The sequence below is a fragment of the Bubalus kerabau genome, chromosome 8, assembly GCF_029407905.1.
Source record: "Bubalus kerabau isolate K-KA32 ecotype Philippines breed swamp buffalo chromosome 8, PCC_UOA_SB_1v2, whole genome shotgun sequence".
Classification (NCBI taxonomy): domain Eukaryota; kingdom Metazoa; phylum Chordata; class Mammalia; order Artiodactyla; family Bovidae; genus Bubalus; species Bubalus kerabau.
Genome location: NC_073631.1, coordinates 90,830,188 through 90,852,936, shown reverse-complemented (window position 1 = coordinate 90,852,936; position 22,749 = coordinate 90,830,188). Strand labels below are relative to the sequence as shown.

General features: G+C 40.3%; 1 protein-coding gene across 1 annotated transcript in view; it reads left to right on the top strand.

Annotated features, from left to right (window-relative positions):
- Positions 1–7,723: 7,723 nt before the first annotated feature.
- Positions 7,724–22,749, top strand: part of SLC13A1 (solute carrier family 13 member 1) — a 76,902-nt gene continuing 61,876 nt past the window's right edge. Inside the window, exon 1 of the mRNA XM_055589511.1 lies at positions 7,724–7,822. Within this exon, the coding sequence (XP_055445486.1) occupies positions 7,724–7,822 (99 nt within the window). The remainder of the gene's footprint in view (positions 7,823–22,749) is intronic.

Sequence of the window (22,749 nt, the reverse complement as noted above, 5' to 3'; positions counted from 1 at the left end):
AAGGCAGAGACATTACTTTGCCAACAAAGGCCTGTCTAGTCAAGGCTATGGTTTTTCCAGTAGTGATGTATGGATGTGAGAGTTGGACCATAAAGAAAGCTGAGCACCGAAGAATTGATGCTTTTGAACTGTGGTATTGGAAGGACTGATGCTGAAGCTGAAACTCCAATACTTTGGCCACCTGATGTGAAGAACTGACTCATTGGAAAAGATTCTGATGCCTGAAAAATTGAGGACAGGAGGAGAAGGGGATGACAGAGGAGGAGAAGGGGATGACAGAGGATGAGATGGTTGGATGGCATCATCGACTCAATGGACATGAGTTTGAGTAAACTCCAGGAGTTGGTGATGGACAGGGAGGCCTGACGTGCTGCAGTCCTTGGGGTCACAAAGAGTCGGGTACGACTGAGTGACTGAACTGAACTGAAATAACTTATGAGAATAAACATTGGTATGTTTCTTCATAAACTGTAAGTAGTCACAAGACACATACTTCCTTCCCCTAAGCAAGAAGTTTCCTCTATAAGCAGCTATTTGGACCAAAAGCCACCAAACTCAAATAGTAATGGAGAAGTCAAGTGGTAAAGAGCAGTGACTGCTGTAGCTATGCCAACAGAAATTTACTGCAGGAGGGCACCCTGGCTGACTTTCTGTATTCATGTTAATGACACGCTTAGATAAAAATTAGGTAAAAAATGAAATATTCCACACTTAGGTAAAAATTAATTTCTGAAGAAGATGGGTCAGCTTGACAGTAAGCTGGATTGTGTCAATGCCACTCACTACACTTAAAATGAAAATGCTGTTAGAAACTTTATCTTTTCCTTGTCATCAAGGCCAGGAGATGCATCAAGCTCAAATGGACAATATGTTTGGAGGCAAAAATGAAGGGAGAAATACCAACGTTTTTCCCAAGAGATAAAAATGGACCCATTTGTCTATGAGCAACAAAACAGTGAATTCATAGCAGCACTGAGATTCCTAGGGGAAAAACTTGACCTTTTTAGTTGCTTTAAATTGGTCTTGCTGCTGCTGCTGCTGCTAAGTCTCTTCAGTCATGTCTGACTCTGTGCGACCCCATAGACAGCAGCCCACCAGGCTCCCCAGTTCCTGGGATTCTCCAGGCAAGAACACTGGAGTGGATTGCCATTTCCTTCTCCAATGCATGAAAGTGAAGTCACTCAGTCGTGTCCGACTCTTAGCAACCCCATGGTCTCTCTGGCTTTACACAAAAGCAGTTTCTGATTGCCTATTTTAACCTTATGAAATTGTTATGACTTCACAAAAGGAGCAAACGCTTGGATCAGCCAGGGTCATAGCATGGTTCTATGTGATTTATGTCATTGAATCTTCAGCTTCCATCTTTTTTCTGGAGTCCTAGAGTTATAGCAGTCCTCTCACAGCACCTCAAACTCTGATCTGCCTTCCACTCAGGGACTGACAAGAAAGGCTATATCTGGGAGTCCTGGTTCACCTCTGAATTCCCTGGAAATTCTCATAAGGAGTCCCACACTGTCTCCTATGTGAAGGCTGCTGGAATAGGACTATTACATAATGTAACAAGGCAGGGTGGTGAGGGACAAGCAGGGAGCAGGAGGACTCAGAGTTCTAGACATTTTTGAGTAGCCTGATTAGGTCTCCTTTTCTAACAATGGGCTAAGTATTCTGGTATGTCTTTTCTCTTCCTCTCTTTCCAGCATCCCCTGCCTCCTCCCTCCGTTCCTGAATTTTCCCCTCTCATCCCCCAGAGAACTCAAGATAAAGACATAGTCAAGCTTGGTCAAGAGGAAAAACCTCCCATCCACCCCAGTGGAGGGTGTGACTGGTTGTGTCTGAGCAAGAGTACTAAAGTATTCAGGCAGCTGCTGTTCTTGCCAAAAATAGATCCTCCTCTTGTGGAATTTGCTTTGCTTCTCAGTTCATGGGAGTTCAGGTCACCACCTCATGGGACACAGTTCAATCTTCATCTGTTCAGTCAGGCATTTACTTCATGGTATTAGAGGAATGATTATTGAGGTTGTGGTTAATAATGAATGATACCATTTTAGGAGTCCAGGGAGTGGTTCATGAACTTGGAGTCTCTAGGGTAGATTACCCTATCCTGGATAATGCCTTTATCCTTTAGTTTAGAAAATGAAAATCAAAACTGATACAGTTAATTGATGTGGACCTGGAAATTTCACTTTCATCAAGATAGTTCATCACCTTAAAGAATAGAAAAGTAAGCATGAAGAAATAAAAAATGCTAAAAAGTGCCAAAGTAAATGACTGCTGCTGCTGCTGCTGCTGCCCCACTTCATTCGTGTCCGACCCTGTGCGACCCCATAGATGGCAGCCCACCAGGCTCCCCCATCCCTGGGATTCTCCAGGCAAGAACACTGGAGTGGGTTGCCATTTCCTTCTCCAATGCATGAAAGTGGAAAGTGGAAAGTGAAAGTGAAGCCGCTCAGTCGTGTCCGACTCTCAACGACCCCATGGACTGCAGCCTACCAGGCTCCTCCATCCATGGGATTTTCCAGGCAGGAGTACTGGAGTGGGGTGCCATTGCCTTCTCCAAGTAAATGACTACTGGACGCCAATTAGGAGGGGGAAAATTATCTTAGTTTTCACAGTATCTGAAAAGGTTTTAGGGCACAGCTCACATACAGAACTCAGGGAGTAAACACTTCACAGTGCGGTGTCTGGAAATGATAGAAGTTATGATAATAACTAGAATACATAAATGGGATGCATGATAAGTGAGTTTCAAAAAGAGGAACTAGTCAAGGCATAGAAGCAAATGACTGTGAAGAGAAAATACTTGCATACCTGCCTCGATAGTGTAAGAAAGAGCAATTAAGTAAAACTGGCATGCACTTTGAACTCAACAAATTTTAAGAATGAAAACGGGCACTCATAATTGAAGGAAATGCAATATTTTTATATACAAATATGCCTGACTTCGGAGAAGGCAATGGCACCCCACTCCAGTACTCTTGCCTGGAAAACCCCATGGACTGAGGAGCCTGGTAGGTTACAGTCCATGGGGTCGATAAGAGTCGGACACGACTGAGTGTCTTCACTTTCACTTTTCACTTTCATGCATTGGAGAAGGAAATGGCAACCCACTCCAGTGTTTTTGCCTGGAGAATCCCAGGGACAAGGCAGCCTGGTGGGCTTCCGTCTATGGGGTCACACAGAGTCGGACACGACCGAAGTGACTTAGCAGCAGTAGCAGCATGCCTGACTTCATTCACCAACAATAAAAGCATGTTGATTATTTTTCCTTAGTCAAAGCATACACTAAGTATACACACTTTTTATCTAAGTATTTATGGGTACATTTGCAATGGGGAAATATTCCCCTGTTGCACACACCATATGTAGTTTTTCTTTGAAAATCTAAATACTTAACTGAAGAACTGCTCCTGTAATCCATACTATGTAAGCAATGAGGTTAATTGGTTCCTATTTATCTGTACTTATAGGCCAATATAGAGAAATTTTTCACTGAGTCAAGCGAAAGTCCCTTTGCTTGTCACTTTGCTAGGGACATAAAGTAAGTAAACTAATACCCCGTTTATTCACAGAGTTAGCAAATTTATTGAGGATTTGAGATTGATATGCATTATTAAAATAGTAATTAATGTCAGATTTTCTACTCACAGGCTAAAATGCATCTTACAGGTACTATGTTAATGATTCTAAAATTTTAGCATGCAGGGAGCCAACAAAACATGACCCAATAGGGCAGGGACTCTGAACTCTTGTCAAGCACTCTAGGTTATTTGAATACAGTTGGCTGGAGGAGCTTCCCAGGTGAGTCCATGAAGACTCAGAAATTGTCAGGATGGATTTATAGAAAGCAGCGAAGACAGAGAGGAAACTCTTTTCTTAGAAGAGGGAAAGGCCTGAAGAAGAGCACAAATTTGAGAGTAAATGTGGCATAATTAAGGGCCAACCAGAAAGCAAGCCTAAGAGAAGTATGAAAGTTGGCACTAAAAGCTGGTTTCCACTCCCCTCACATCAATTATCTACACAACTCAGGTGTCTAACGTCTACATGAACATAACCAGAATATATACAGAAGGAATCTTTCTTTCTCTTTATGCCTGAACCTGATTTTCACATATGTGCTTAATCGCTTTGTTATATCCAACTCTTTGCGACCCCTTGGACTGTAGCCTGCCAGGGTCCTCTGTCTATGGAATTCTCCAGGCCAGAATACTGGAGTGGGTAGCCATTCCCTTCTCCAGAGGATCTTCCTGACCCAGGGATCAAAGCCAGGTCTCCTGCATTGCAAGCTGATTCTTTACCATCTGAGCCACCAGAGAAGCCTGATTTTCATGTGTTATGCCCAATTATAAGGCTTGATGGGCATTAAGAATGGAAGCTCTAGAGCTAAGATTGCTAAGGCAACCAAATTGTGTACCTGTAGACAAATGCTAGATTTGATGGATTAATGTTTAGTGTCAAATTAATAGTTATTATGGCAGAAGAATGGCGTAGTACCCTGTCAAAAAAAAAAAAAAAAAAAAACCAAACCCACATCTTAGGTGCCAGAAATAACTGAATTTAAATCATTGTTATACCACTTACTAGTGAAGACATTAAAGTTGGCCTCTTTGGAATTTTAATTTCCAAATCTGTTGAAGAGAATTATAAAAGCACATATAATTCCTATGTATTGGATTTTGAAGACTGAATGGATGGTAAATCTGACAAAGTAGCTGGCAGTGAATGAATGAACAATATTTGTAATATTTTCTATTTATAAAGATGTTTTAAATGGATTAATCCATGGTTATACAATGATATGATTTGTTTTAGATTAGATAGAGAAAACATCACAATTGTGATATAGGGCTTCCCTGGAGGCTCAGACAGTAAAGAATCTGCCTGCAATGCAGAAGACCCAGGTTCCATCCCTGGGTTGGGAAGATCCCCTGGAGAAGGAAATGGAAACCCACTCCAGTATTCTTGCCTAGAGAATCCCATGGACAGAGGAGCCTGACGGGCAACAGTCCACCAGGTCACAAAGAATTGGACATGACTGAGAGACTAACGCTTTCACTTCACTTTCATTTTCAAAAGAGATTTACGCTTTTCTGTGCAAATAAGAGGTGAAATTTACAACTGTATAACTGTTTAGCAATGTGATGTGTTGTGAAATACACCTTAAGATACGTTTCTAAAGGGCCCAAAGTCTCCCACTAGAGCTTCACTCCCTGCTGGTGCTCACAGAGGTATCCAGTCACATCAGTCATTCGTGGTTAGTGTGAATTGTTTGGTCAAATCTTTTGACTTAGTAACGGTGGAGAGAAAACTCCTGAAACAGGAGATTGGCTGGATGTAAAGAAAAGATAGAACCATTCTGTAATAAGGAGCGGCCACAGAAGATGAAGCTGGCTAGATCCTCAGGCCATCATAGGGGAGGTCCTGCAAAAACTGGTCTGGTGAGAAATGGGAACCAGAATAAGAAAATGACGCAAAGAATGAAGGCCCTGATGAAACATCAAGTGTTTTTCCTGTAGCCTCCTTCTCACGGGAGTACCACCGTTCCCTGCATGCATAGGCCTTCATTTCTATTAAATATCACACAAATGCTTTTTCCTTTTTGGTGTCATCTCACAGAGCAAAATCTTCTATGATGAGAAAGTGAGGCTCAAATGGTCTCATCAGGTGGCCAAAGGAAATCTGAGAACAGAAATTATTTCTCCAAAAAACATATATTAAAAAAGCATGCAATGAACTGCGCAGAGTATGATATAGGAAAAAAAAGTATCAAAGGTGTTTGAAGTAACTCATTCCTTTCACGTGATTTTTAACACTATGATTGCTGCTCCTTTACTCACTATTTACTATATTATTTATAATTACTCTCCTTTTTTTTCACCTGAGAAACTCAAGATGTAATGTGCCTTTCTGGTTTGCAAACTTTTTTTTCTGTTTACTATTCTGATTTTCCTGAATCACTATAGATGATATATCTTTAGAAATTTAGACTTGTAGAGGGAAAAGGTGTTTTCCCATCTACATTAACAATACAGTGAGGTGAGTTTTGTTGAAAGAATTCTCTTTCTTGATGGGAAAAAAAAGCAGAGTTACATTAGTGGGGAATTAGAAATAAGATCTACATGTTAATCATAGATTGCATAAAAGTAAAGTTATTTGTCACAAGAGAAATTGAGTATAGGATGGTGCAGTGGTAAATAATCTGCCTGCCAATGCAAGAGACGCAGGAGATGTGGGTTTGATCCCCGGGTGGGGAAGATACCCTGAAGTAAGAAGTGGCAACCCATGCTAGTATTCTTGCCTGGAGAATCCCACGCACAGAGGAGCCTGGTGAGCTACAGTCCATGGGGTCACAAAGAGTCAGACACAACTGAGCGGCTGAGCACACAACACACACAGAAGGAAATGTGTTTGGTTTATACCCAGGGCTAGTTTAGTTGAGGTTCACTGGATGATTAATTTACCAAACAATGAGAAACTAATCAATGACTCCCTAGCCCTAAGGTGTTCCAAAACATATCCTTGCTATTGCTGTCAGAACAGTTCCCATCCACACGCTCTCTCTCTCTCTCTCTCTCTCTCCTTGGATGATCCTAATGACTCATCTCTGTACAAATTTCCTTATAATTATCTAGTCAATCCAGCCAATATATCAGCACAATAGTATCAACTCAATCCTGAAAAAGTCTTACAGGTGAGGGCTGTAAAACTTTATGATAACTTGGTTTCCTATCCAAAGAGGACATAGTGTCCAAGAAATACATAGAACTGTGCATTTAAACAGTGAAAAAATTATTGTGTACCTGGGTGTGGTATTGGGGCTTCCCAGGTGAGATGCTAGTGGTAAAGAACTTGCCTGCCAATGCAGGAAACACAGGAGACACAGCTTAGATCCCTGGATTGGGAAGATTCCCGGGAGAAGGACATGACAACCCACTCCAGTATTCTTGCCTGGAGAATCCCATGGACAGAGGAGCCTGGCAGGATACAATCTATAGGGTTGCAAAGAGTCAGGCACAACTGAAGCTTCTACATAGTATGTATGCACAGGTGTGATATTGGGGATCTATTAGCTATCAGAAGCATCAGTATTTATCTTTTGAATGAGAACAGAGAAGTTCTGAATGAGAAGTCAGGAGCTCTCCTCGGAGCCAAACTCCACAAAGCCAGTGGACTTTCAATATCCTATCTGAGCAGGCCCAGGAAAAATTCATCTGTACCCAAAACTTGCCTTTCACATTGGAATTCCTACTCCTGGGGTTGCTATTTCAATTCACAAACTGAAAATGTACTTCATTGGAAAGGATACTGGAGGCACCCAGTAAAGCCTTGCTCAAGGTGCCACCCAAGGGTGGAGCCTCAAAATCAGGGGACATCAAAAGGTGGGGAGGGACCTCCTTGTGGGCAGACTCAATCCATCTCATGGTTTTGCCTCCTAGACTTAGACAGTTTCTATTCCAGTTACAATATACAAACTAAATAAGGACAGTTTTTGCCTTTCAAGAACCCTAGCAGAAAATGGTCTTTGATTTCTCACAGTCTTGGGCTTATCTCTCCATGTGAATTGTGACAGTAAAACAATAAAAATTGAGATTTAATTTTAACTCATGTTGGTGAGTCTGGGGCAGTAAATGAAGATGATGAGCTAGAGAAATATTAAGCCAGGTCGGTTATTTAATGCCTGCCCTTTATTTGAGGAGAACACTATTGAAGGCACCTGTGCAAGACAATGAAATTCTTCAGTTATATTTTAGTTTATCGCCGGCTTCTCCTTATAGTTTTCACTCTGTTGATTTTATTGCCATTGCCACTCATCCTCCGCTCGAAGGTAAGGGAACCTGGAGAACAGGCTGGTGGGCTTTCTGAGGTATCTAATTGTCCTTTATTGTTGCTATGTAATTATCTGTCTGAAAGGGTGGTGACACCTTGGGCTTGAAATCAGGATGGTTGTACATTGTATTTTGTCCATTTTTCTTCCTTTTAATGATTAATGCTGTTGATTCTCAGTGTGATTAACTAGAATAATAAAATAATATATTCAATCAGAATTGCTCTCTACTTGGCGACCAGATGAGGAGAAGAAAAAAAAGAATCATGACCCTTGAGATCCTGTTGGTCTAGTTATCAATCTCCAGAGAGCATCTCAGGTTAACACAGCCCCTTGCCCTGAGACTAGGCAGCAATGTGGCATTGGGGGAAAGAGCTCAGAAGGCAATCAGAATTCCTAGGGGTGATCTGTGCTATGTGCTTAGCCTCTTCAGTCATGTCCAACTCTGTGGCCCCATGGACTGTAGCCCACCAGGCTCCTCCGTCCATGGCATTCTCCCAGAAAGGTGATCTAGTGCAAATTAATTTACTGGGCATTTCCATGCTTTGGTGTAGGCCATGGAACCCCCTGGAAGTGCTGCAGCCCTTGGGGTCACAAAGAGTTGGACACAACCTAGCAAATGAACAACACAAGAACATGAGAGAAGACACTGAAAGCATAAAGTAATTTTCCTTGTTTAATCAGAAAATCTAACACATTATTGCACATGTTCTGATCATTTGAGATTTTATTTTTTTGTGTGTGTTCTTGTAGGGATTTTTCAGTTTCCTTTAAGTATGGTCAATCTATTAAGTGTGGAAATATAAACCCAATGCATTTTTATTACCTTGGTAAAATGATTTGTATCTGGAAACATTTAGTGAATACCTTATTTGTGACAGGTGTGACAAGGGTCTCTTGGTGGCAAGAGGACAGTCCCCAGAGCCAGGGTCTCTGCTTTAGGTCCCAGGTTTCCACTTAGAAGCTGTGTGACCTGGAAAAATTAATTGCCCTTTCTGTGCTTCTATTTTCTCCTATGTAAAATTGGGATTGTAATGGGCTTGTTGTAAGGATTAAGTGAATGAGCACTCATCAGGAACTTACTTGGAGCTATGGCTGGCACACAGTACGTGGGTTACTGAGAATCTCCCCAAATCTGTTAACTCTACAATGGTGCAGTTCCTACCCTATGATGCCTTTTCTCTGAGTAGAAGAAAACCTTCCTGAGGTTCTTCTCTAACAAGCATTAACCAAGGTTATATGAGTCTGGGTAAAAATAGAATCACAGTGATTGTAATACTCCAGCCTTCCTCAGCAGTCTGCCACTGGTCTGAAGGAAAATTGTCATTCAGTCACTAAGTTGTGTCTGACTCTGCAACTGCATGGACTGCAGTATGTCAGGCTTCTCTGTCCTTCACTATCTTCTAGAGTTTACTCATATTCATGTCCATTGAGTCAGTGATGCCATCCAACCATCTCATCCTCTGTACCCTGCTTCTCCTCCTGCCCTCAATCTTTCCCAGCATCAGGGTCTTTTCCAGTGAGTGGGCTCTTTGCACCAGGTGGCCAAAGGATTGGAGCTTCAGCTTCAGCATCAATCCTTCCCAATGAATATTCAGGGTTGATTTCCTTTAGGATTGAGTGGTTGGATCTCCTTGCTGTCCAAGGGACTCTCAAGAGTCTTCTCCAGCACCACAGTTCGAAAGCATCAATTCTTCAGTGCTCAGCCTTCTTTATGGTCCAACTCTCACATGTGTACATGACTACTGGAAAAACTATAGCTTTGACTATACAGACCTTTGTTGGCAAAGTGATGTCTCTGCTTTTTAATAAGCTGTCTAGTTTGGTCAGCTTTTGTTCTAAGCCTTTTTCATTCACAGTGTGAAGGAAAGTGAGATGAGATAATGAAAAGTCCTTTTTGGCTCTGCCAAGTTCTTCTTTACCAACAAAGCTGGTGAGGGGCCTGGCCTTGGCTGCCCACAGCTTCAAGCTGTCACCTGGTGCGGGGTGGTGGGAGAAAGACCAGGGGCTACAACCTCTCAGGCTGGGTCTCTCTCAGCACTGAGGTCTCACAGCACCCTGAGGTGGGAGGGAAGAACTCCCCTCCCCCACTTTTTATCAGACATTGTTCTGAACCTCCAGATTCTTAGAGAATTTCTAGTGAAAACAGCAGGCAGCCTCCATTGTCCTCGGTTTGGTGGGTTTTGTTTTCAAATTCCATGTGATTCATCCTCCCATCTTTCCTCTGCCCCTCCTACCCCAGCTAGCTCTGAGGACTCCTCTGAGTCTCTGGCAGCCACTAGACGACAAATGTGAAGTACAGACACAAGTCTCTCATCTGAATGCCTCCTCCTCCACCACCTTCAAAGATCATTACTCCTTTTAGTGTTCATGATGGCCTTCTTTTTCCAACTCCCCTGGTCCTACATGTCCCCCAGACCTGGCTGACTCTTACCATGAGTACCTCCTGATTCATACCCGGACCCCTGCGATATTTTAATATTTCTGGTTACTCTCAGCATGAAGTCCTTACTTATGGCTGAGAAAGTAAGTTAAACCAGTCAAGACAAACTTTGTCCATGACTGCGTATCATCTATGCTGCTCCTTTGACATATACATGCTTGACACTTTGCTTATCTTAACATAAATTTTCAGAGAAAATGAATATAAACTCTTTGCAAGAGAAGGGCAAGTAAATAAATAAAAAGCAACGTTCTCTGTGCATGATTCATTAACCAGAAAAAGTGTACTCTTGCTAAGCAATGTAGTCATTGATTTTTTTTTTTTCCAAAGTGCTATGTCAAGAGTACATTAGGTCTGTGGGGAAACCTGGCATCAAGTTGCATTTGATGAACTCTGTCCTCTTTCCTTTCCCTCTAATCAACTCATTTATTAAAACTCAATTAACATTATTGGGAGGATTTTTCCAAGTACAATAACATAATTTCCTCTTTTTTTGCTGCTTTAAATGCATATTTAACCATTCAATCAACTGTTAATTAAACTCGCAGTATATTATTTTAACTGTTGCTTACAATGAAAGCAGAACTTTCTTTCAGAGAACTTAGGACTTTAGAAGGTATAAAATTTAGGTAGAGGCTACTTTGATATGGGTTGAAATCATTGTATTGTAACTTTCAGGCTACCAAACTGTGAAGCCTATACTTCTAAACACATAGTAACAGAACAACTAAAGAGTTCAAGCAAACAAAAAGTCAATTTTGCTTCATAAAAACACAATAAATCTGTATGATGGTGGAACTAATAAACAATAAGTTATTGACTGATTTTTTTTTTTCATTTCCCTGCTGAAATTTGAGTTGCTTTCGTAGACAGGCCTTAACCCTTAGCTTAATTCAACCTTAATTAAAAAATGGAGCTTCAAAGATGAGAGCCCGTAAGTGGCTTTACCATGTAATGTTCAAAAAGGAGGGGAAGGGCTTTGCTTTGCAGAGCTTGCTTCTGTTCCAGGCATTCTACCAGCTGCTTTATCCAAGTTATCTTATTTAACCTTCATTACAAACCAAGAAGACAATCATAAATGTCCTAGCATTTTCATTTTACATTTGCAGAAATTGATGTTCAAAGACATGTGACCCAGTAAAGGCCACAGGGATGGGGTTGAAATGGGATTTGAACTCAGGTTCTGTCAGAACTCAGAATTCATGCTTTAATAATGGTTTGGTTTTACCCTTTTCTGTATTTTGTATTTTTGAAGACTTGCCTTTTATTTTAAATAGTCACAAAATTTGTGGCTTGATACTCATTTAGCAACAACTCAGGCATAACACCTCACCATAATGCTTTAGAGAAGAGGTGTATATTAGCCACTTCCTTGATTGACCTCAGGCAACTCAACTTCTTGAAGGTAGACAAGTGCAGTAATTCTAAACCCTGGGGATGGACCTAGGAGAGCTGGAGGAAGGGTCTCATGTATGTCATCTGCTGAATGTCCCAGAGTCCCAGCTCTACAAGCTGGTGCAATCAACTTCTCAGGATGTGATCCCCCTTCCCTTTACACTGGATGTTTACCATGAGTCATGGCATTAAGCTGGCATCTTAAAATTTTTAGATGGAAGAGATTTTGCAACTGTGTATTTTCATGTTTTCATGGAAATAATATTTTATAGCAAAAGAAAATATGCATCACCCCAGAAACCTATGGGTCTAAGTCAGACAGAAATTCAAATTGAGTCCTTATGAATTAGGTATTATTGGTCAAATTTTGAAGATTAGAATTGGAGATAGAAACAAGTCAATAGCTTACTAATACGTGGCTCTACAGATGTCCAGCCAACATCTGTCTGACTCCAGAGCCATGATCTCAACCACAGCTAAATATCTGTGTCCTTATGTCTTCCAAGGGGAATAAGTATACTCCTAATACATTGGTATAAAAGTCACTTTGCTGAAGGAATTTCATCTTCTTATTTCTTTGCATGAAACATCAGAAATACTGTCCTTTTAATCATCACGTAAGTGTAAAGGTAGTCCCAGTCCTTCCCCAGTTAGTAGTTGTGTGCTCTGTGCTCAGCTGCTCAGTTGTGTCTGACTCTTTGCAAGCCCCTGGACTGTAGCCCTCGAGGCTCCTCTATCCATGGGATTTTGTAGGCAAAACTATTGGAACGGGTTGCCATTTCTTCCTCCAGGGAATCTTCCTGACCCAGGGATCGAACCCATGTCTTTTGCATTTCCTGCATTGGTAGGTAGTTTCTTTACCACTGAGCCACCTGGGAAGCTCCCAATTAGTAGTTAGTGGTCAGTAAAAGAAGCCTGTGATGTAATTGATGTTTATGTAAATGAGTAAAATTAATCATTGAAACTGAATTTTTCTCTCTTTGGAGAGGAGCTATCTTAAATATTTCCAGATAAAAACTTGTTAAAATTGGCCTAGGCTACATGCCTTAGTTCCACTGATATTCTCCTTGCAACATTATTCTTTTACGACTATTTTTAGCAGCTTGTTAATTTTATTCTTCTCAGAACTCTGTGCTATTTCTTTGCTTATTTTTCTAGTTCTTGGCTCTTTGTATTTCTTGTGATGGAACAACATGATAAAAAGAAGGCCAGGTTTGTCTGACGAGTTGTAAGGGAAGAAAGTTGAACAATAATATTTTCTGTTTGCAGAGTGCGTCTCTTACTGGCATGTCAGCCCCCCTGGTTTATGTGTTCATTATGGGCCCCCGCTTTTTTCAGGAAGACAGTCCCACAGATATTGAGCAGCATTCCCTAGTTGATTGTTTGTAAATCCAAGACCAGGTTTCAGGTTTCTGTCAGATACTTCAGGATTTCTCGGGAAAATATTTTATGCCAAGAGAAAGTTGAAGAGAGGAGAGGGAGAGTCAGCTGAACAGAGTCTTAGTACGCTGTACCAGCCCCAGTCAGTGATGGAAGAAACACGGTTGAGAGGGCCACCTCTGTGTCTGTGGCTGTCGTGGGCTGCTTCTGTTTCCTCCACAGTCTATGCCTCTGATGCATCATGAACTCAAAGTTATAATAGAAATTATGATAAGTAAAAGAAATAATACATAAGGAGAGACTTAGGTGCTCCATCTAGAAAAACTAAACAGATGGGAGAAATACAGCACTTGTAAAGAAATGTAAACCTTAAAGGGATAAAGGCTCTGATGGAAGAGGGGAAGTGATAGGTTGAGAAGCCTGACAAAGGAAAGGAAAATGAGTGGGAGAGAATTTTAAAAGACCACAAGTGAGAGAAGAGGGAGGAAAGGAACTCTGAGAAAACATAAAGAACTTCTAAAGGGGCAAATGAAATTGGATATTGTTTTCAATGTTGGCCTAAAATATTGTAGGGATTTAAAATAAAGGGGTGTGTGCATGCTAAGTCATTTCAGTCGCCTCTGACTCTTTGCAATCCCATCGACTGTAGCCCACCAGGCTCCTCTGTCCATGGAATGCTGCAGGCAAGAATACTAGAGTGGCTTGCCATGCCATTCTCCAGGGGATCTTCTGGACCCAGGGATGGAACTCACATCTCTTATGTCTCCTGCATTGGCAAGCAGGTTCTTTTACCACTAGTGCCACCTGGGAAGCCCAAGATAAAGGAGTAAATGCTATAAATGCCAAGAAAATGAATATTTTAGATACAAAAGAGCATCAGAATGATGGAGGGCAAGGAAAAAAAGAAAACATAGAATCATGCTGATGGTAATGTGGTAGGAGATGAACAAAACCAGGAAATCCAAATGTGATAAATATTTATTTCATGAATATTTGATGAGAACTTTTGAGGCCCAAAGTATGGTGCTCAGTGAACAGTGGCATCTTATGCAGCTTAAATTAATGTTTCTGCTTTCAAGTAGTTTGCAAGGTTGCTGAAAAGTTAATATATACCATGGCCAGCATTCATCACAAAATAAGGTTGTATATAAATCCATGCCAGTGATGGAAACAAATCAGGTATTTTATCGGCGTGTAGTTAAAGGGTGAATGTATCTAGGGAAGCAACATTCACCACCCAATCCGTTCCCCTACCGTGCACAGTTCCACTTGCCTACAACGAGCTGCTCCTTCTATGTTCTTTATGTCAGAGAATCGGCTACCCCTCATCCAGGTCTGCAATCTGTGTGTCACGTCAGATCCCTCAGCTCTTCCTAAGCCCACATCACTCTGTCTATGTTGTTTTACCTCCTGAATCCACTTGCCTCCCATTGAATCTTCATTTCCGTTCCTGCTGGCACTGTTCTCCTCTAGGTTGCCTTCATCTCTCTCTTTCATAGACCATTTCATACTGTTTCCCCCGAAGTCTCCTGCCAGAGGACTATTTTTAAAAAGTCAGCCTCATCCTATTGCATTTACCACTGCTCCTAATTCTTCCATGGGCTTCCCAGGTGGCTCAGTGGGTAAAAACACAGGCAGATGTGGGTTTGGTCCCTGGGTTGGGAAGATCCCCTGGAGGGGCACATGGAAACCCACTCCAGTATTCTTGCCTGGAGAATCCCACGGAGAGAGGAGCCTGGCGGGATACAGTCTGTAGGGTCGCAAAGAGTCAGACGCAAGTGAAAGGACTGCACACTCACCGGTACTACTTCTTCTGTGGCTCCCTTTTGTGGACAGGGGGAAATATCTAACAGAACTTGTAGATATGATGGGTCTTGGGATTTTGCCATTTCTTTGTCCTAGTAGCCCTCCCCAAAGCCCCCAATATCTAACTCCTTCATTCACATTTCACTATCTATGCCCCTAGAGTACCCATGACTATTCTTGCCTTTCTGAATTTCATGTGCTGTGTCCTCTTCATGGAGTGCCCACTCCTCTCACGCTGTGCTTGCCAGGAAAGGCAGCTCAGGCTGGGATACAAAAAGAATCATTCTCCATGCTCTCATTGCATGATTGTGAAGGCATCAGCCTCCACTGTACCATGTATTCCATTTTGCCTTTATCTTCACTTCCCCCTCTACACTGCAGATACCTCAAGAGCACGGAACATGCTATTTACTTGTTTCCTCTGGGCCAAGCACAATGCCTGACCTACAGTAGATGGTTGATAACTGTGCTGAACGAATGGATTAAAGATCTCTCATGGCAGAAGGATGAAGATACCTGAGCTAGATCGTGTAAGAAACAGAGGATATAGGAGAAAGGAGATGATGAAAGGAAGGAACTTCAAATAGAGTGTAAGAGCCACTAAGGGTCAGAACAAGAATGTAGGTAGGTGTATCCGGGGAATGGGGATGTGTCTCTTCCACGAAGCTCTTCTCTTCAAGATACACTTTTATACTCTGTTTGGTAATGATAATATAAGTGAATGTCTACTATCAGCCTCCAACAACCATTAGAGTAGTCAATATTATCCCCATTTTACAGATGAGCAAACAGATACTCAAAGAGGTTAATCAATTTGCCCAAAGTCACACGGTCTCTAAGGGGAGTGAGGATTTACAGACAAGCTGTCTGACTCCCAAATGCATCGATGCTATTGCTTCCTTACTGGGATTTACATCAGATTTTTAAAAGCTTGTGTACTGCTGTTCTTGCATTTGTAATTACTAGAACACATGTTGAGATGAGGTCTCCCACTGGATGGCAGAGCAACCATGACACAGGGTAAACAGATCATGTGAGCAAGAAATAAACATTGGTTGTTTCAAGTTGCTGAGATTTAACCTAGGCTGTCCCATCTTATCTAGCATATTCTGAAAAACTCCCTAACTGGTTCTGTCACACTGCCCCCTGGTCCATGTCCTCATCTGTAAATTGAATAAGACTCTTACAAGAGTTTTGAACATTGTCTGTGAATTGGCTGCCCCAGGGTCACCTGAGGTACTTGTGGGTGTGAAGTCCAGGATGCTGCACGGTTAAGACACATCGTGACACTGAAGCAGTTAACCCATGGCCGGCATTTTTAATCACACCCTAGTGTGTCGTCAGGTTGGAGAACAAGGTGATCTCTGGCTGTTTCCAGTTCTGCTGTGTGCGTGGGATGTGAACACAGAACATCTCCATTGCTAATTGGTTTCGGAAGTTAAATGAAAAGGAAATAAAAATTCCCTTATAATTGACATAGTGGAGCCACTAATTGCCTTCCCTTGCTACCCATTGGGCTGAAAACGAATAAGAAATGCTAATTATTTTTCCTTACCTTTGTAGTTGAGCTTCTTACTCTCCGTCTTCCAATCTGAGGCCAGTTGGAGTCACTTTAAGGTTTTCAGTTAATATGGATTGAGTCTTGAGAAATTCTTGCCACAGTCGGAATTGCAAAGCCCTTTGCAAAAATGCAAAGCTCTGTACAGGCTCTGTCATATAATAATAGTGTTTTTCTTGTAGCACACAGATTCATAATGCGTGATTTTTCTTTCTCCCATCTTAATTGCTGTGCGTTCTCTTTGAAAATCAAATGCTGTGACTGAGGCTTGTGATCGGTCCTACTTTTCTCAAGCTGTGCTGAGAGACCGTACCCACCTATGTACTAATTCCACATATGCCAAATTACTCCCTAATATCAGTCAGTGTGTCGTTAAAAAGGAGAAGAGGTGAAAAACTGTATTTTAAAGGCTAATTTATATTTCAATTCTATCCAGAACTATAATTTAAAAGAGAACTGAGGTGACTTTTAAATATAATCAACTACATTTCCCAGGATAATTTGACACTCAGAACTTTAGTCAGAGGGGAGTCATTATCCACATTGCCTTGTCATAGTAGCATTTGCCTTTTCTGCCTCTGTAGCAAGTTCCTGGCTGTACTCACTTGGGGTGGTTAAAACTAGATACAACGATGATATTGTGAAATGAGGAAGTGACCCAGGCAAGTAAAAGGTTTAGTTCCAATTCAAGCTTATTAGCAGAAGAGATGAAAACCTCAGGAGAACTATAAAGACGATTTACCCATCATCAGTTCAGTTCAGTTCAGTCACTCAGTCGTGTCCGACTTGTGGGCATCAAAATATCCAGTAGATATTTCTTTTCTTCAAGTAGAAAAGAAAATAGAAAAGAGAACAAGGAAAAGAAAAGAGATTCCTAGACTAAATAATTTATGCCTAGTAGAATACAGGGATCTTCTATCTAGGGATCAAGGTTTGTTGTTTAGTCACTCAATAGTGTCCAACTCTTGGACTGTAGCCCTTGGACTGTAACCTGTCAGGCTCCTCTGTCCATGGGATTTCCCAGGCAAGTTTACTGGAGTGGGTTACCATTTCCTTCTCCAAAGGATCTTCCCAACCTAGGGATTGAACCCTCATCTCCTGCATTGACAGTTGGGTTCTTTACCACTGAGGCACTGAAAAAGCCCAGGGGTCAGATATCTGAATAAAAACAGTGGTGGAAAAGACACAGAGGAAAAAAGCTTCAATCATTTAATTAATATTACCGGGCACTTACTATATGCCAACCATTGTTTTAAGTGCTTGGAACAGGGTAGTAAATGAAATATAAGACGTGCTCTCATGAATATACTTGGGTAGAACTCTACTACATATTATTAGCAATGTGATTGTTGATCCTTAATTCAACATGGAATTAAAATACCTACTTTATAGAATTTGGGGAAGGACTACACAAAACAAGTATTATACCTGGTATGTCACAGGCATTCATAAATGTTATTGTCCCCTCCTCTTAATTAAGTTTTAATTAAGAAGAACAGATTTGTCTCTTTACTCAGCAAATATCTTCACCTTTGAAATAAGGTTTCCTATCTATAAAGACTATGGTCAGCAGTCTGGATGAAATTTGTACAATGAAGTCCCCTCCATCCTATTCTCCACCATAAACACAACGCTGATAAACATTTCGATAAACCAAAATGGATCAGAAAAGCAAGCAAGGAGAGCAAACATGAGAAGTTGTGATCTAAAGTGCTCCCACGTCATTCTGGGGTCAGAATTAATTTCAGTGTCACAAACTAAGTGCTAGAGAGTGATTTTCTTGGCAGCTATGAATGACCAAACAAAAAACCTAGGCTGACCGCAGTCTGTGGAAGCATTCAGAGGAAGCAGTTTCTGCCCAGCCCCCAGCCAGGACTGACCCAAACTTCCTGATCCAGTGAGATGGCCGGATTTGCATTGTTCTGGCAGGACTGAACCTCAGGCTGACAAAGATAGAGCACATACTGGACTGCAAGCTGGGGACTGGCTGCAGGCAACTGTAAAACTTTTAGGAGTACAGAAGGAAACAATACAGAAACAAAACAACTACCATGCAGGCTCAATCTGAAAACAAAATTTCAAAATGCAGTAAGACAATCAAGAAGATCTAAGGATGAAACCAACACGGAGATGGAAACACTCCAAACAGGATAAAAGTAATAGGGAAATCAGTAGAAGAGAAATGGGGGAAGGGATCCATAATAAGTAACACATTGTTTTTGAAATAGAAATGTATCAATTACACCAACAAATTGAATAATCTAGAAATGGATAAGTTTCCAGAAACATACAACAAATGAAGACGGAGTCATAAACAGAAAATCCTCAACAGAGCAATAAAGAGTGTGAGGTGCTTGAATCATAATCAAAAACTTCCTAACAAAGAAAAGCCCAGGCTCAGAGCTTCACTGGTAAATTCTACCAAATATTTTTTGAAAGAATTAATGCCAATCCTTTCCAAACTCTTCCAAAAAATTAAAGAGGAGTGAACACTTCCAAACTGATTTTATGAGGTCAACATCTTGATACCAGAGTCAGGCAAAGAGTTAATACAATGAAAGACAATCACAGGTTCATATCCCTATAAACATGCACATAAAAATCCTCAACAAATACTAGCTGATCAAACTCACTAGCACATTAAAAGGATCATACAACATGACCAAGTGGGATTTATCCTTGGGATACCAGGATGATTCAATACACACAAATCAGTTAATGTGGTATATCACATTAACAGACTGAAGGAATTTTTAAAAAAAATTACACTATCATCTCCAGCTGCATGCAACAAATTCTGGTAAATTCTCCTTTCATTTTTTTCTGTTACAAATATTTTCTAATTTTCCTGGTTATGACTTAGATACACCCATCATTTAAAGTAGACATTTACTTTCCAAATACATGGGGTTTTCAAGGTAAAAATAATTATCACATGACCATCCCAATAGATGCAGACAAATCATTAATAAAATTCAACATCCTTTCATGATTAAAAAAAAAACTCTCAACAAACTGAGTGTGCAAGGAATGAACCTCAGTATAATAAGGGATGTATATAACAAGCCCACATACAACACCATCCTCAATGGTGAAAAACTGAAAGCTTTTCTATAAGATTAGAAGTAAGACAAGGATGCCCACTCTTACCACTTCTATTTAATACAGTACTAGAAGTCCTAACTGGAGAAGGCAATGGCAACCCACTCTAGTACTCTTGCCTGGAAAATCCCATGGACTGAGGAGCCTGGTAGGCTGCAGTCCATGGGGTCGCTAAGAGTCAGACACGACTGAGCGACTTCACTTTCACTTTTCACTTTCATGCATTGGAGAAGGAAATGGCAATCCACTCCACTGTTCTTGCCTGGAGAATCCCAGGGACGGGGGAGCCCGGTGGGCTGCCGTCTATGGGGTCGCACAGAGTCGGACACGACTGAAGCGACTTAGCAGCAGCAGCAGCAGCAGCAGCAGAAGTCCTAACTAGAGCAATTAGGCAAGAAAGAAAATAAAAGTCATCAAACTGGAAAGACGTAAATGATCTTATGTGTAGAAAACCATAAATACTCTACAAAAAACTGTTAGAACTAATAAACTAATTTAGTAAAGTTGCAGGATACAAAACCAATGTTAAAATCAGTTGTTTTCTACATGTTAACAACTATCAGCAAAGAAAGTTAAGAAACCAATCCTGTGGCGGATTCATTTCGATGTTTGGCAAAACTAATACAATATTGTAAAGTTTAAAAATAAAATTAAATTAAAAAAAAAAAAGAAACCAATCCCATTTAAAATAACATCAAAAATAATAAAATACTTAGTAATAAACTTAACCAAGGAGTTTAACCTTCTACACCGAAAACTATAAAACACTGATGAAAGAAATGAATGGAAACACACATAAATAGAAAGACATCTCATTTCATGGATTAGAAGATTTAATATTGCTAAAATATGTCCATCTACCCAAAGCAATCTACAAATTCAGTGCTATCCACATCAAAATTGCAAATATTTTTTTTACAGAAATATATAAAACACCCTTAAAATTCATATGTAACCACAAAACTTTGAATAACCAAAGGTATCTGAGCAAAGAGAATAAAGCTTGAGGCATCCACACTTCCTGATTTCAAAATACATGACAACACTACAGCAAATAAATATGATACAGTATCATACTGGCATAAAGACAGATACTTAGACCACTGAAACAGAATAGAGAGCTCAGAAATAAACCCATTCATATATGGTCAACTGATCTTTGACAAGAGTATCAAGAATATGCAATAGACAGAGAACTTGAATGCACATTCTCCAAAGATAATATACAAACGAGCAACAGACAAATGAAAAGGTACTCAACATCATTGATCATCAGGGAAATGCAAATCAAAGCCACAGCAAGCTATCACCTCACATTTGTTAGGATTGCTTTTACTTTATTCAAAAAAAAAAAGATAAGTGTTGGTGATAATGTGGAGAAATTGGTACCTTTGTACACTGCTAATGAAAATGTAAAATGATGCTGTCACTATGGAAAACAGTATGGAGGCTTCTCACAAAATTAAAAATAGTTACCATATGTATGATCCAGCTATCTCACCTATAGATATATAGCCAAAAGAAATGAAATCAGGATATTGAAGAAGTATTTGTACTTCCATGTTCATTGTAGTATTGTTAACAGTATCCAAAACACGGGAATAACCTAAATGTCCATGGGCTGATGCATGGATAAAGGAAATGTGGTATGTACAGACAAAAGAATATTATTCAGTCTTAAAGAAAAAGAGGCAATCCTGTCATCTGCAGCTACATGGATGAACTGGGAGGATATTATGCTGAGAAATAAACCAATGATGGAAAAAATACTGCATGATTCCACTTTTATGAGGCATATGAAATAGACAACCCCCTAAAAATATAGGGTAGAATGGTGGTTGCCAAAAGTTGAATGGATGGGGAGTTGTTCAAAGGGGAAAGTTTCAGTTATGCAAGATGAGTAAGTTCTAGACATCTGCTGAACAACACGGTATCCATAGTTAATATTGTACTGTACACTTAGAATTTTTAAGAATGTAGATCTCATGTTATGTGTCTTTAACACATACACAGAAACAAACAAAACCCAAAATGGGGCCTGAGGAAACTTTTGGACATGATGGATATGTTCATTACCTTGATCATGGTGATAGTTGCACAAGTATCCACAAATGTCCAAAACTCAACAAATTGTATACAATATACATGTGCAGTATTTTGTGCATCAGTTAATCCTCATTTTTAAAAGAAATATAAAGCAAGAACAGGCGAATAAAAAAAATGGCTAGTTAGAAATCATGGAAATGAAAAAGTCTTCTCTGAAATTAAAAAGAATTCAAAATTTAAAAACTTAAGATGAAACTGTAAACTTTAACCTGAGTATACTTGAAGACATACTCAGTGAACTAAGAAAGAATACTAGGAATTCACCTAAAAATTAGACATAATAAGTAAACATGTTTTACACGAAAGAATGATTTGAAGGTAGATTCAGAATCCCCAACACACATGTGAAAGGTATTCTTGAAAAATAGAGACTAGAGGAGAGATTATATTCAGAGTAATAATGGCTAAATTTTTCAGAATTAGAAAAGATATGAATCCTCAAACAGACCATTTCCAAGTAAAAAATAATTTAATTAAATATTAGTCCATGTTTAGATACATCATAAAGGAAACTTTGAAGGAGAAAACCATTGAAGGAGAAAAATTTAAAGCTACCATACTATAAAGAGAAAAAAATGTATACAAAAGGATGATAATTAATTTCTTATTTTTTTCAACAGTAATGAAGATATCTAGTAAGGATTCAGTTTAGGTCAGTTCAGTTCAGTCGCTCAGTTGTGTCTGACTCTTTGCGAACCCATGGACTACAGCACGCCAGGCCTTCCTGTCCATCACCAATTCCCGGAGTTTATCCAAACTCATGTCCATTGAGTCGGTGATGCCATCCAACTGTCTCATCTTCTGTCGTCCCCTTCTTCTGTCCTCAATCTTTCCCAGCATCAGGGTCTTCTCCAATGAGTCAGTTCTTCGTTATCAGGTGGCCAAAGTATTGGAGTTTCAACTTCAACATCAGTCCTTCCAATGAACACCCAGGACTGATCTCCTTTAGAATGGACTGGTTGGATCTCCTTGCAGTCCAAGGGACTCTCAAGAGTCTTCTCCAACACCACAGTTCAAAAGCATCAATTCTTTGGTGCTCAGCTTTCTTTATAGTCCAACTCTCACACCCATACATGACTACTGGAAAAACCATAGCCTTGACTAGACAGACCTTTGTTGGCAAAGTAATGTCTCTGC